This window comes from Pezoporus flaviventris, unplaced genomic scaffold, assembly GCF_033815535.1.
Source record: "Pezoporus flaviventris isolate CSIRO_AGI_PZ_B2104156 unplaced genomic scaffold, CSIRO_AGI_Pfla_v1 ptg000006l, whole genome shotgun sequence".
Taxonomy (NCBI): Eukaryota; Metazoa; Chordata; class Aves; order Psittaciformes; family Psittacidae; genus Pezoporus; species Pezoporus flaviventris.
In genome coordinates this window covers 20,618,009-20,633,497 of record NW_026892554.1, presented here as the reverse complement: position 1 = coordinate 20,633,497, position 15,489 = coordinate 20,618,009, and the positions used below count along the sequence as shown (strand labels likewise).

Below are 15,489 nucleotides of genomic sequence, written 5' to 3'. Positions count from 1 at the left end.
TCACTGTGAGATTCCCGCTCTGTTTGAATTGAAATGTAATTTAAAAGGCTTGTTTGTCGCTTTTTGTGCCGTTTCAATATTTTGAGTGGGGGAAAAGTAGCTGGGGAAGGGGAGGGGATCCAGTGGGAGGTTTCATTATTGTTGATTTCCTGTCTTTCTCCATGGACCCGAAAGACTGAAGAAAATGATAGCATCTTCTGTAACGTCCTTCCGTGGACCTTCAGCATACTGTGTCCCTGGTTACTGACTTGCAGTGAGAGTCTCATTGAGAAACGTTAAAAGTCCTGATTCCTCCTGTAAAGTAAGGTGAATCCTTGTGTTCAGATGACACTGCAGCTTGCTTTGGCTCTGTTGTGTTGGTGGTAGTGGACAGTTCTCCTCGTGAAGCTCTGACGTGCAGATGGAGCTCACCGAGCCGGGAGGCAGCAGCTCCTCACTGGCAGTGCTTAGGTTTGGGCTGTGGGGACCTGTTCTCATCAGCACTACACCGTATCGTACTTCTGAGAACACTGCAGATGTTCCCAGTGCCACTCAGTTGAAGTTCTGGCCCAGGCCATCTAAACAAGAGCCCTTCCCTAAGGATTCCTCAGAGACAGAAGCAAGGCAAAAGTGTATTATTTTTACACTTCTGGAACCAGTTGAGATGAAAACCGGTGTTAGTGGCTGGGGTGCCGGCGCAGAGCTGTCTGGAAAGGAAGGGAGGATACAAGGGAACTCCTGTGTGAGGGGAGGAAAAGGGGGTTTTCTTTCTCCCTGGCTTGAAGAGAGGGACTGTAGTTTAGCCATTTTAACAAGGCCAGGTTGGACAGGGGCTTGGAGCAAGCTGCTCCAGTGGAAGGTGTCCCTGCCCGTGGCAGGGGTTGCAGCTGGATGAGCTTTGAGGTCCCTTCCGACCCAAGAAGTTGTCTCTGGGCAGTCTGTAACAGGTTGCCCACAGAAGCTGTGGCTGCCCCATCCCAGCAGACATTCAAGGCCAGGCTGCATGTGGTTCTGAGCAACCTGCTCTAATGGAAGGTGTCCCTGCCTGTGGCAGGGGTTGGAGCTGGGTGAGCTGTGAAGGTCCCTTCCAATCCAAACTTGTACTCTGCAGTGATTTTAGGTAAAAAAGAAAATGCATTCAGCTGCCTGAGGAGCTCGTGTGCCATTTCACCTTTAGGCTGAAAGGAAGCTCACAAGTTACTGACTCCTCCTGAGCAGTCAGATGTGGGAGCTGGGACGTGCAGGTAACAGGCATTGCAGGCGAGAGGTGCTGCTGCTGTAGTCCACAGCATCTCTGCTGGATGTCTGGACCTGTTAGAGCAGGAAGAGGAAATGCTGTCATCTGCTTAAATTTAAAACCCAAGAACTTTGCTTCATTCCTGTCCTTTCATCCACCCGAGTAAAGCTCTGGGCCTGTTTTCATGGTCTCTGTCAGCAGAAGGGAGAGCTGAGAAATCCCCCAGAGAGCAACAGGGCTTGGGTTGTACTTTTACATCCTTTCTGTTCCTGGACTCCTTGTGGCATCGCTTCTAGGACATTTGCTGGGTTTCCTTCCTGAGGGGGAAGGAAAGGAAATGAATCAGAGCACCACAGGCCACCCGGAAAATGATGATTGGAACTTTTAATCAATACAATTTGGGGCAAAATAAGCTATAGAATATGTATTTAAATACTAAAATCCACACCTTGTCCTGAAAGGGGGGGGGGGGGGGGGGGGAAGGGGAATGTTTTCCTTTGCCTATTTTTTACCTATACCCAAAGAAATGCCATCCTACATACACAGTGTTCTTAGCTGGTGGGTCTTTGTGAATATTCCTTCTGTATAACACCATGAATGTTAATATTGGCATTGAATTTGGGGAGGGGGGAATATTTTTAATGCTAAAACAACTGTTCAAAGTTGGTTTTTTAAGGTTAAAAAAAAAAAGAGGAAAAATCCACCACCCATTCAGTTCAGTGTACAATCTGTATTGCACTTTTTCACATTTTAATGCTACGTTTTCTTACATCCCCTGTGATTTTCAATTCGGGACATTGTGTATCCTTGTAGTGTCATAGTCAAGCTGGTAAGTGACAGCTTCCCCCAGCCATCTGGGGGGAAACAAACCAAACCTGTATATTGTTTTCTGATTCTCATGTAGCCTGTTTGGAGGACTGCTGTAGATGTCTGCCTTTCTGTACCATTTCTTTGCTTTCCTGTAGTATTTGCTGTATACTCGATGGCTTTTTTTTTTTTAATACCTTCATGTTTATGATTTTGTATTGGCCATCCAATACACGTTTTTTAATCCAACCCCATTCTGGTCTGCTTGGAGAGTTTGTTCTCTTTGTAATGATTCCTGTACGTTTTTTCCTTCATCTGCGGGGAGCAGCGTTGGTATTTTATTGTCCCTTTTCCCTTGTGCTTTAGTAGGTTGTGTCCTCCAGAGAGAGAAGAACGATTCCCTCCTGCCCCATCTTTGGGCAGACACTGAGCGTGTAGCAGCTTTCTGGTTGACTCCCCTTCGTTTCAGAGCTCAACAGTAAAAGTATCACCTTCTTAAAACCAAGCATTAGAAAAAGAGGGGTTTAAATAAGCAAAGGGCCTTTAATAGCCTCAGTAAACCAGTAAATCACAGAAAACCACTACTGAAATTCTTAGAATATAGCACTTTCTGTCCATAGAGTTTAAAGCGCAGTAACTGATGTCCTCAAACTAACTCCAGACTCTGCCTTTCAGTACTACAGCCTCACACTGACCGTCAGCCACTCTCCCCTGTTACTTGCATCCCATGTTCGTGGCAGCCTCAGACCATTCCTCACCCTGAGCCCTGCACACAGCAAAAGGAACTACTGCACTGGTTTTACCCCTCGCTATTTTGCTAGTCACATCTTCCTGGTCACTCATTAAATTGTGCAGCCACACGGAGGTCTTGGGTGGGAGCTGGGCCCTGGAAGTCCAGAGGGATGCCATGATCCTGAAGCTGGTCAGGACTTCTCAGCCATGCCAGCACTGGTGGGGTGTGGGCATGTGTGTGCGTAGAGGAGAGGAGAAATAGGGAACAAAGACATCAGTCATTGTGGTGGGAGTGTCACAAGGCATCTGAGATGCAGACAGACAAAGTGGATATAGACAGAAAACCAACCCTGTCCTCTAAAGAGCCGGGCTGGGTCAGCCTGGAGAAGAGAAGGCTCCTGAAGGGGAGACCTCAGAGCAGCTCCAGTGCCTGAAGGGGCTGCAGGAAACCTGGAGAGGGGCTTGGGACAAGGGATGTAGGGACAGGCCAAGGGGAATGGCTTTAACCTGCCTGAGGGGAGACTGAGATGAGCTCTTAGGCAGAAACTCTTCCCTGTGAGGGTGCTGAGGCGCTGGCACAGGGTGCCCAGAGAAGCTGTGGCTGCCCCATCCCTGGCAGTGTTCAAGGCCAGGTTGGACACAGGGGCTTGGAGCAAGCTGCTCTAGTGGAAGGGGTCCCTGCCCGTGGCAGGGGTTGGGAATGGATGAGCTCTAAGGTCCCTTCAACCCAACCCAGGCTGGGATACTCGGTAACCTCTAGCTTTAAAAGCGAGCATTCCTTGCTAGGTTCGCTGTGCTGCTTGCATTGCACATCGAGCCCGATGAAAAAAGCACCGGTTTAGCAAGCAGCCCATTTTGAGGCCGGTAAAAGCGGTACCTGCTGGGTATTGTTCCCTTCCGCAGGACACTAGAGGGCAGCGGTGACTTGCTGCTGAACACAGCTGCTCAGCAAAACTCCTGCCTCCACCCTTCTTCCACCCACCTCCGAGAGGACACATCCCGTGTTCTGTACGGACACTGCGATACTCTTAATCGACAAATGCCGAGCTGCGGTGTGACTCTAAAACCATCCGTAAGCAGGCACAGCAACATTCCTGCCTCGGAAACAGCTTACCAGCTCCCCAGCGTGATGGGCACCCTGGAAGCCAAAGGGACAGTCATCTCAGCAAGGAAATGCGCAGGGGCTGACAGAAGCAGGACCAGCAGGTTTGGAAAAGGAAAGCCAGTGTGGAATAGTGGCAACACGTACATGAGCGTTAAAAGCAGGAAAAGCCTGAATGTGATGGGAGTGCCAGGCGGACACATAACCTATTCCCTGCCCTTTAGTCATTGAGAATCAGCTGTTTCCAGGTACTTCCCAATTCCAGCTCCTGTTTCCCAACCTTCTTCGGCACTGCCTTTCCTCCAGACCTCCTCTAGAAGTCCCCTGCAGGGCAGCGGCCAGGAAAGCCAGCTCCGTGGGGCTGCAACTCAGAGCAAGCACTGACTTCCCTCGTGGTTCGTTAGGACGGGTTTCTGTGTCCCATCCAGGGATGTCTCGGGACATCCCACCCTCAGTGGTCACTGGCTAGGGGGATGCTGCAGGGTGCACTGCCCACAGGGGGCTGGGCATGGTGGCACTTTAACCTCAGCCCTCCCATTCCAGACACAAATGCACCAGTAACACCACTGCCCGCCTTGGAAACATGATGTAATGCTGCTGTAACATCTGCAAACCCTCCCCACTTGAACCAGACACTGGAGAGCCCTGGTTACAGTACCCTGCACTGCAGAGGCTGGGAGAATGATGAGATGTGCTAGAGATGCAGCGCTAAAATCATCACACGTTAACTTAATCCAAATCAGCAGTACTCACCCTTAGTGGGCTCCATTCAAGGGAAGACTCGAGTGTCAAATGCTCCTCTGCCTTGGGGTTTTGCTGTGTCCCTTTTGCCTTCCTTCATTTTAGGAGTAGCCCCATTTGTAACCTCAGTTGCCATCCCCCCCGTGGCAGAGCCTCTGCAGCTGGAGCTGGGACATTCAGAGGCACATGGTGGGAAGCCCTGACCCTTAAAACCCTTTCACTGCAGCCAGAGCTCAGCCTCCCAGGTCCCACCCTGCAGAAGGCCAGGGGAGCCGGGGTGTGGACACCCAGGCCTGGGGCTGCAGCACCGCCCGGGGAGGGTGCAGGACGCAGAGGTTGGTCCTTGGGCGCAGCAGAGCCAGGCTGTGACCAGACACGTGCAGGGAGAACCCGGGGAGGGGGTTCCCCAGTGGAACCGGGCATGGCTGCGTCTCCCCCCGCCCAGCATCCTCCGGATCCCAGCCTGGCGTCCTCGTACGTGAGGAGAACACCAGAGCCCGTTCCCCCCCACAGTCACCATGGCAACAGCATCCACTTCATCCGGCCAAGGACGGCGGGGCCGGGGCGCTCCCCTCCTACACGCGGGTTTCCCTGGCAGCTGCTGCCGGCTCCCGAGGCGCAGCCCGGTGCTGCGCTGCTCCGATCGATCTCAGCGCCTGCAGGGAGGACGCGGAGCCCTGTAACGACAGAACCCTGCCACCGGGAAGGACACGGAGGTACCGCAGAGAGCGGCTGCCAGGGAGAGCTCCCCCCGGGTCTCTGCAGCACCTCCGGCGACACCCGCGACCCCTGCGCCAGCCCCACACAGCCCCGAGGGCTGCCCCACGTTATCCGCACCCTGCCGAGCCCAGGAGCGGGCGCAGCCAGATGAGGAGGAGCTTCACAGGGGCTCCTCCTGGACCCTGCGGCACCGCTGCCCCCCGCTGCTGGTGGAGTGGGGCCGGGGCCCTGGTGAAGCTGGAAGGATGATGCACTCTGACAGGGGGCTGGGGGGGAAATGCTGCCCAGTCCTAGCACCAAACCTGGTGAAGGGACCCTAAAGACGGGGCACAGGGCCCAGTTACCAACACACTGCAGCACACGGCACCTTCCAGACCCTTTCACTCCAACCGTATCCCCCAGGGCCACCTCCATGGCCAGGGCAACAGAATCCCCAGCGCCGACAAGGTGCAAGCACAAAGCCTTTCCTTCACACGTGCTCCCAGCAGCCTCCAAACGTGAGCTTTGGATACTGACCCACTCACATCCCACCACCCCTAACCAGAGCTGCAGGAGCCTGCTGCAATGAGCCAGGGGCTGTAAGGCTGGAGCCTGCCCCTGAGCTCCACCTCCCACAGGTGCTTCCCATCCCCATTCCCAAGGCCAGGGCCTCTTCCCAGGTTCAGAGCATCAGCCTGAGTGCCCAGCCCAATGCTGCTCCTCACCTGGGCTGGGTCTGGCCCCTGGCCTGGCTCGTCTGTGGGCTGGAAACAGGGCAGGGGCTGGGCAACAGTAGAGTTTAGGTGCGATGGAGGATGGAGCCCTTTCCCTATGCCTTGTTTCAGGTGCTGTGTGAGCCTGGCTGTGAGCCACTGAGCTCCAGTAAAACCCAGCAGGCAAAGAGCAGCATCCTGACAAATGAGAAGTGGATGCTGGGTCCCCAGTGCTTGTGACTCACTGGCTCTCAGAGGATATTCCTCAGGCCCCGGGGCACGGGTCTGCCTGTTTTCATGCTGCTTGAACCAAATTCAGATTGTACTTTCCAAACCCTGTGATTTTGGAGACCACTTTGCTGGAGGCAGGGAGGAAAGTGTGTGTTGTGTCCATGCACAAAGTCCCTCCAGGTCTCCTGTTCATCCCTGGGGTATCTACAGCTTCAACCACAGAATTCTGGGGTCACACTTGAGCATTGATGGTAGGGCTGATTTAAAGCTACTTTAAGCATCTTTCTAGAGATAAGTGTATATGCCCTCATTGCTACAGCTTTTGGGAGCACAAGGCTTACAGTGATGTGGTACTAAATCATTGCCACAAACCTTGAGCTGCAAGAGGGCCCTGAAGCACCAGGGGGAAGGTTGATAATCTATCAGGGACATGGCTCCTGTCTGGCAGTGCAGCCATCGGTACAGATGTGGTGGTGGCCAGGGGACCTGTGCTCCTGGCAATACATCCAGGCAGCTCCCGGGGGGAGGAAGCAGATATCCTTACAGAGGAGCAGCATGGAAGCCTCTCCTCCATCCTCCTCCCACATCAGCCAGGCCCTTCTGACTGTGGTGGACCTGCTCCAGCAGTGCTGGGATGTGCTGTTCTCCTCACCCCATGCTGGGGGTAGGAGCGAGCTCCCTCCTCCCAGGTGGATGTTTCCAGGCTGCTGAGGAGAACTGGAGCATCAGGAATAGCAAAGAGCAGCTCCTACCTCCAGCTCCCCAACACGTCAAGCAGAGAGGAGCTGACAGTGATCAGTGTGCACAGGGCTGGAGCTGACAACATCCTTTGGCCACAGTGGGCACTTGAGAGCCAGCACCGGCTCTGGGGAGGGCTCTGATGGGCCCCACTGGTCCTGCACGCTGTGTCTGCAGAGCTGGAGGGGGAGCATGTGTTCTCCTGCAGTGTGGGTGAGCCGCAGCCATTCCCATCCCAGCTGAAGGAAGCTGCAAAACCACAAAATAAAAGGGAAGGGAGGAAAAATGACCCCTGAAGAGCAGGCTAATTAATTTTCTAATTCATTAGCAGCACGGGCAGGGGGAAGAGCTTTCCAGAAAGGGGAAGGTGTTTAAACACGTGACGCTGGGAGATGCTAACTGCTCAGTGCTGCAGGACAGCTTCAGGCAGCTCCCATTCCCATTTCCATTCCCATTCCCTTCCATGCATAGCCTTGGAGGGGGGATTTCTGGAGGAGGTGGCCCACAAGGTCCTGACGTGCCCATTACAACAAGAGGTCACGCAGCAGAAGACCTACAAAGGACATGGCATTTGCTAGGCTAAAACTTCCATTTTAACCTATCAAGCTGTTGTTCCTCCTCCATTAAAACAAAAGGGCATCTTCTTTTGAGAGCCTTCATTCAATGTCTTCCCTAATCAGGTGCCTGCTAAAAGGTGACCTGAGGAGAAGAGGCAGTGCTGGTGATTGGGGTCAGATGGCAGCTGCAGGCTGAAGGCAGCTGCTTGGCAAGGCCTTCTTCAGAAAATCAATCTACCTTCCTGCAACCCGAAGTGGCAGAACCAAGCTCAGGTTTTCTTCCCTTGATTTGCCCATAGTAGATGGCACCATATTCAGCTCCATTAAAATCAGAGTTTAAAGTCCCCTGAGAGCAGAGGCAGGGCTGAGGCCATTGGAAAGGACCCAGAACTGCCTCTGAGGCACCCTCAGCTCCTCCCCAGCTTCACTGAGGTGCTGCTGAGAGCAGAAAATGCTCACCCAGGATCACTGTGTGTGCCCCCAGGGGCTTCCCAGCCCAACGCCTTCAGCAGGGAGCACACTTGGGGCCTCGGGCCTCAGCACTGAAGGTCTGTGCTGAAAACCGGGTGGTGCTGAGCTGGGACTCGGGGCCAGGACCTTAGCATGTCCATAGCTTCTCCCCTTTGTTCTCCTGTCGCAAAAGAGGCGTTCAGTCAAGCCTCTGCCTCCGCAAAGAGGGGGTAGAGCTGCTCACATTGTGCCTAAGTGCCTTGACATCATTTCTGCACATTGCTGAGTGTAGGAAGGAGCTCAGAACCGAACAGACTGCGGGTCACAGCCTGCACAGCCAAGGGGGCACCTGCACACATCAAACCTGGCTTGACAAACCGTGGGGAAAGGCAGAAATGTGACCAAAGAAGGGCACAGCTGAGAAGCAGCAGCAAAACCACCTCCAGCTCCTGATGGTGAGTGGGGTGGGCAGCCCGAGTGGGACAGCTTCCCAAGGGCTGAAATCCCCAGGAACAGCCATGGCCAGGCTGGGAGTGGGGACAGGGAGAACTCAGAGGAGGTGGTGACACTGCCTTTCATCCACTCTGAGCTGTGCTGGGTCTTCACAAGGCACTGCAGGAGAGGGAGGGGTGATCAGGAGGTGGAGAACCCGCTCTGTTTACAGAGGGTGACTTGGCGCTGGTACTGACCAGTTTGCTCCCTACAGCCCGTGCACAAGCATCATGACATCTGAGCATGGTCTTAGGTCTTAGGTCCTTTCAATAAGGAGGCACTAACACACATGCTAAACCAGTCAAACCCTTCAAAGCTTTTAAACAACTGATGGGGCTTCTCCAGAGTGTGGAGCCAGGGCCTTGCTTTGGTCAGGGAAAAGCTGCCTATGCCATCCTCATCCCCAGTGGCCTAGAGCAGGGACGTGGTACTGGCTGTGATGATGAAGCTAAGCCCTGTCATTGACTCCTATGCAGTCTCATGCCTGTCATGAGGACCTCATGGTTACTGTATTGCAATGATCGCCTCTGCCCACAGGAAGGGCATGAGATCCTCCTGGTGTAGTCCTGCCCACCCTTCTGCACCTGCAGCAGCGGGGCTACGTCTGGAATCCCTGATGGCTGTTCTTGGAGGGGAAAAAAAAGCAGTTTTCACAGGGATGCTGAGGAGCTCAGAACTTGGATTTTGGTCTATTCCAGCCTTCAAAGTTTGCAAATACTGAGTGAAATTGAACTTTAAAAAAGTCTTGATTGGGCAGGACTGACACAATCGCAGTTCTTAGCAAGAACAGCATGCAAAATAAAAGAGCCTGACACTGACACTCATTTTCAAAGGCAAACCAAATATTCTAGTGCATGAACTTCCTCAGCGAACCTCCAGGACAAGGGACCCACCAGGGCAGAGCTATCTGGTATCAAGGGAGCGTCACTTTCTAAGGAAGAAGTGTGGTTTCTTCTTTCCTCATCAGCTCTACTTGCAGCCGCACAAGTACAGGAAACTGGTGGAGAAAGACTCACAGCGTCTCCAGTTTCCTTGTGCCATCAGGAGCTAACAGGAAGGAAGGGAAAAGGAGCGTCCTCCTTGGCCTGCACCTGGGCTCTGCTGTGTCGGTGCGTGTGTCTGTGCATCCTCTGCAAAACACTGCTTTCACTCATGGCCCTCAGCTCCTTTCTTTATGTTTTTGCCATCTCCAGCACGGGGGGTAAAGCGGGTCCTGGCCCTTGTCCTCATCTCAGACACGCTGCTGCTGTGTTTGGTAGCAAACTCAAGTCTTTCAGAGGCCGGGCAGAGGGCAAAATCCCGGCCCTGGGTGGGCAGGTACAAAGCAAATGAGATTTCAGAGGAGGAGAGGTGAAAGTGAGGCTGTCACCAAGGCAGAGATGAGGCTCTTGGTGTTGACTGGTGGGAGGAGAGGAAGCTGTGAGGCTGGGGTCTCTCTCTCCACCTCATTGCCACAGCTCGGCTGCTTTGCCCTATGGTTTTCTGACGATGGAGAAAGGGCACGAGGCCACACAGCTCCTCTGTGAGCTGCCACCAGCAGCATTAACTTCTGGTGTAACACTTCAAGTGAGTTTGGCCAAAGACTCAAAGAGGGAGTGAAACAAAAGCTGGGAGCTGAGTCTAGTTTTACCTTTCTAAAACACACCTGGTCCTGATCTCGGCATCATCATACAGCTTAGTCTGAGACCTCAGAACAGCTTCTTTCCTCCCATTGTTTGGCTGCTTCCTGCAACAGTCCCTATTCCAAAGCTGTTCATGTCTGTCTCCTGTGACAGGGCTCCTCAGGCTCTTCTCCAAGGTCATGTCAGCCAGCACTTCCGTATCTGCTATGAATATGAAGATATGAATTGTCATACATACATTTGCAGAACAACTACCAGATTTTAGGGGACATACCGACAGAAGTGAGGCAAACCCCTGCGTCTCCCCTGCTCAACAGAAACAGAGGTCTGAAATGTCACCCAAGGTTTGTTCTTTGGGTTTTTAACCCAAGGGTTCAAGAACCCTCATCTCATGGTGCCTGAAGTTCACACTTGAAGCAGACAGCAAGAGAAATGGGGTTTTCACATTTTTATTTACTAAGGTTTTTATTGTGTGTTTTATATTGCAAACCCCACCCCAAGAACTCTTCCCCTCCCCCCCCCCCCCCCCCCAAATCAACCAAAAAAACCCAATAATAATAAATATAGTTCCACCTACAGAGACAAGCCTAGTGCTGACTGGGGTCCAGCTGGAGTAACTCAAGATTGGCTACTGCGCTGCTAAGAACTGGCAAATCAAACAGTATCCCCTTGAGAAACTAAGCAGAAGAGCCCAACCGAAGGAGGATGTTCACCAGAGTGGTGGATGGAACACCCAGAGACAGAGACAGCCCTCGGGGTGTTTCTGTGCACCTCCATCTGTCAGAGTGTCCACAGGGGTTGTTGAGATTCAAGTACCAATGCAGCGGTCGCAGGACAGTCATCCATGAGGGCTTGGCATTGCTGGGCTGAAGACCCTTCCCACCTACTTCTGTTCGACACCCCAGACCCAACCAGCTCAGCTCCCAACCTCTTGAGATGCTCGTTCTAGGGGCCCTCTAGAATATGGAGGGAGAAAGGTTGCTAAAACAACATAAAACTTCAAAGGACATAGTGAGTCTTCCTCCTAGGAACTGCCTCATCCCTGTGAGAACACGAGAGTGTCTGAGTCTGCTTCAATTCCAGCAACTGATTTGGTTTCAAGATGAACCTGTACATATTTGGAAAAGCAGGATCTCTGCAGTAGAATTCTCAGCTGCCCATCAGGCCTACAGGAGGGTCAAAACTGACAGGTATTTGAAAAGGAGGATATATATAGATATAAATATATGTATGTGTGTGTGTGTGTGTGCGTGCTTACACATGTGCATAAATAGACTACATATGTGTATAACTGTATGCTATATATAAAAAGGTGTATATATAGATATATATAAAATCTATACACACACACATGCACCCCTCCCACCACACACACTCACACATTGTAGTTAGTTGTTGTATGTAGCTAGTAGAAAAAAGACCATTTCTGGAGTTGCCCTGACCCTTGAAGGAAGACCAAAGCTGATTACATCTGAACCCTCAGCCACCGAAGCACTTTGAAGCAGGAGTGGCCAGGAATGCTGGCAGCAACATCCGAGATACAGGCATGTGTCAAGGGGTTTGCAAACAATTTGGTACAAAAACCCAACTGTCAGCCAGTGTTTGGGGAGAGGAGGTGAGAGAGGGGGTTCTATGGACATGGGTTGCTCCTGTGATAACAACAGCAAGGGGTTTGGCACTGCTGCATGAAGTCCTGCTTTCTGCCTGAGGGCTGGAGGGATCCCATGAGAGCTGGGAGCAGAGGGAGCCTGGGCATGGGCAATGGGTGTTGGAAAAGTTGAGCACCTGACTCTTTAGAGCGAGGTGGCCGGAGACACCTCTTAGCCTAAGGGAAAACAAAAGACCAAACCAGGGTCAACGTAAAGGGAGATATTTGCACTCGAGGTAAAGGCTGTAGCTCCTCAGTGCTGGGTGCACCCAACGGCCCCTCACTGTCTGCACCCCACTTTGACAGCCTTAAGTCAGGGGTGCCCCAAAAATCCAGTTCAAGGGGCCCACCAGGCCCCAGACGTGTCCAGTGATGCTGCACCCGCAGGGTGAGACCAAAGCCAATTAGGTGCAGACTCTTATTGCTGGTGAAATCAAGCAAAGGATTTCAATTCCCCCATCAGAAGCATGGCCCATGGCTGGCTAAATTTCTGGTCTAATCTGGTTTAATGGGATAAACATGGAGGATTCTCACCTGGGCATCAGAATTACCCTGGGTGCCTCAAAGCTCAAACTCCCCTGGGCTAAGGAGGCTGGAGTGGCTGCACCCCACCTCCCAATCTTTCTCTAATTAGTTCTCTTCAAAGCAGTCAGCCCCTGGACACTGAGACACTCAAATGAGAGCGGGAAGGTTCTAGTGCTGCCTCTATTTTCATCCCTTCCCTTACTCTGCACACCCCATCCTGAAAGGCAGCTTTCTGAACCACGGAGAGGTTGTGCTTGGGCTCTCCTGCTGGCTGAGGCCAGCTGCCTGGTGTGGGGCAGAGACAGACCTTCTTCCACGGCCCACGCCATCCACGATGCCTACAGAAACACAGAGGGGATATTCACTGCCCTGCTTATGACTTACAAGGGATTGCTTCTTGTTCCTACTACAGCATCAGTGGAGTAAGGAAGAGACAAGCATCTGAAGTCAGGCCACCTGCTGGTCACCTCCGTCCTCTTCAGATGGAGTCCGAACAGAAGCTCAGCCCTTCTGAAAGCCCTAGACTATGCTGCTGAAACTCCCCCTCTGCTTGCTTATTCTGCAGCCTGCTGGTCACAGGGGGAAAACCTGGGAGGAAGCAAAACCTGACGCTCACAGGGCCCATCCAAGTCCCCCATGACCAGGTGCTGTGGGTCAGGTTCAGGTTCAAAGCGATGCCAAGCAGAGCTGTCTTAAAATCACCAGCTACAGGCCTGACCTGATGTTCTCATTTATGGCTCACATCAACCTCGGATCTTTGTCTCAACAGGAAAACCTTTTTTTGGTGGCTTCTATGGCTGAGCATTCACATGTTCCAGCTCAGGCACACGCCTTGTCTGTGTGCTACCTCGTTGGATTAAATTTGCTCATATCCTTTTGTTCCATGTATTAAAATATTCTATAAAATCAAGTGACCAAAAATCTATAGCTCTAAGAATACCTGGCTAGCTTCTTTTTTTGTTCTTTTTTTCGTGTGGTTTTTGTTTGTTTCTAATCACAGTTAAACCTAAACAAAAGACATGGAGAAAAAAGCAATGGGAAGGAGGGGGAGAAGAAAACATGATTCATGGAAGTCTGATCAGGAACTGAACTGCAGGGCTGACAGAACCAGCTCTCAGAAGGAGTCCTCACAAATTGGAGGGCAGTTTGGATCTGACAGGTTCCAGGTCCCCTGTGAGCACTATGGATTCTTTCCTCCCACCAGCAGTCAGAGAAGCAGCGCCTGCAGTGCTGGCCCCAAACACCAGCGGATGGGGTAAAGAACCTGAGGACAGCTGACGCGGTAAAGTCACACGCCCAGGAATTGAGCTACAAGGCTTCCCAAGAAGTCCAGTGCCTCCCCCAGGGAAAGGAGAGAAGCTGGAAATGGATTCTCTAGAGGAATGAGAGCTTTGGCTCAGTGTCTGAGCCAGCTCTTGGGGCAAAGATGGCTGGGAAGCAGAAATCAACTTGATGTCCTGGTTCAGACGTCCCGGCGGCACCGGCGGCGTGCTCTTGGCCTGCAGGATCTGCGAAGGTGGGCTGGCGGTCTGGGGCAGGAGCAAAGAGCCGTGAGAACCCGAGGCCCCGGGAGGGCCACACTGAAAAGTTCTTGCTGCTACTGGGCTCTGACTAGGAGGACTAAGGCCAGAAGGGGTGTAACAGGGAGAGGCGACACCAGACTGCTGTAGTGGAGACATGGAGGCAAAAGGTGGCCGTTCTTGGTGGAGCTGGGCTATCGTTCCAGTTAAAGATCCTAATGCACTTGGATGTGTTTGGCACAGGCCTGAGGACGGCCCACCAGAGCCCTGTGCCAGCTGGCTTAGGCTGGAAGATGGAGAGCTGGAAGAAGGAGGGGGCTGGAAGTGATTCACTCCTCCCAAAGTCCCACTGCCCGAGAGCTGCTGTAACTGTCCCCCCTGCAGTGGTCTTGTGGTGGGCTGGAACTGGTTGAGAAGACTGGGGGGTGAGTTTGATGAGAGCTGGGTGAGAGATGTTGATGGGGATCCAGTTGCGGCTTGCTGGAAATGCCCAAATCCACTGCTGGAAAGGGCTGGCTGCTGCTGCTGCTGCGGCTGCTGCAAGGACTGAGCTGTACCTAAGGGGGATCCAGAATTCCCGTGTTGGAACTGGCTCAGTCCCGCTGTGGATGTGCTGCTCAAACCCACCTGGCTTGAGCCGCTTGGAGGGGATCCCACTTGGAACTGGCCTAAGCCAGCGGCTGCTGAGAATCCTGCAAGCTGCTGGATGTGGAAGGAGGAGGAGGAAGGGGTTTCTGCTCCTGGGGTATGCAGCTGGGACGGAGTACTGGAGGGAGAGCCAACGGCAGAAGGACCCGTGGACGGGATTAGAGACTGGATTCGTTTTAGCTGTCTTGGAGTCTGGTTGGATTGCTGTCCCAAGGAGCCCAGGACGGACACGGGAGGACGGAAGATGGCTGTTGGGAGGCGTGGATGGTGGGTCAGAGCTATAGCGACAGAAGTGGTGGCTGCTGCAGCTTGCAGGGGTGCCTGGATCAGTGGGGTCCAGATGACAGGGGTGGGAGTGGATGCGGCAGCGGCGGCAGCCTGGACGTTGTGAGCACAGTGTGCCATTTCCCTGTCGTGCTGCACGATCTGCTGGATGATCTCATTCTCCTGGTAGTTGAAAACACCCGAATTGAGGTCATGCTGGACTTTGTGCAGCAGAATGGAATTTTTCTTGCCTGTAGTGAAAGTGAAGAGAGAAAGAGTCATTCTGGGATGTCAATGAATGGGAGGGTTCCTCAAAGCTTCCTGCCAGACTTCCCTCAAATTGTTGGCACTGCCTCCCCTCCACTGTCATTACAGGATCAGTGTTCCAGCTACAAGATGACAAGCATCACATTTTCTGCTTTTGTGTTATGATCAACATCTTGTGTTAAAGATCCCATCAAAATGTGCCTGACAGGACACACAATTTTAGTTAGACAGTAGAGCCACTTTTGGTAAGTGTGGCAGATGAGTAGCAAAGCTCATGAATCTGGAAGATTCCCATTTTAACCTCATAATATGAACTTCCATTAGAAAAAAAGAATAAATCCAAAGGCTGCAATTTTGTGTGTGTGTGTTTGCAAAGGAAAACCTCATAAATGTAAGTCCAGTGAAGTCTCCTGAGTCTTCAGTTACTCTTCTTTTCCTCCTCTGTGTCATGTAACGTGTTCCCTCTGGAGTGCTCTGAGTTGAGATTTCTCTAGGAACAAGGGACAGAAGGACTTTG

The 15,489-nt window shown here is 52.5% G+C and overlaps 1 protein-coding gene across 2 annotated transcripts in view; it reads right to left on the bottom strand.

The window, feature by feature from the left end:
- Positions 1-12,893: 12,893 nt before the first annotated feature.
- Positions 12,894-15,489, bottom strand: part of HCN4 (hyperpolarization activated cyclic nucleotide gated potassium channel 4) — a 136,350-nt gene continuing 133,754 nt past the window's right edge. For both annotated transcript variants that reach the window (XM_061447355.1, XM_061447354.1), the window contains exon 8: positions 12,894-14,956. In XM_061447355.1, the coding sequence (XP_061303339.1) occupies positions 13,401-14,956 (1,556 nt within the window). In that variant the 3' untranslated portion in view covers positions 12,894-13,400. The remainder of the gene's footprint in view (positions 14,957-15,489) is intronic.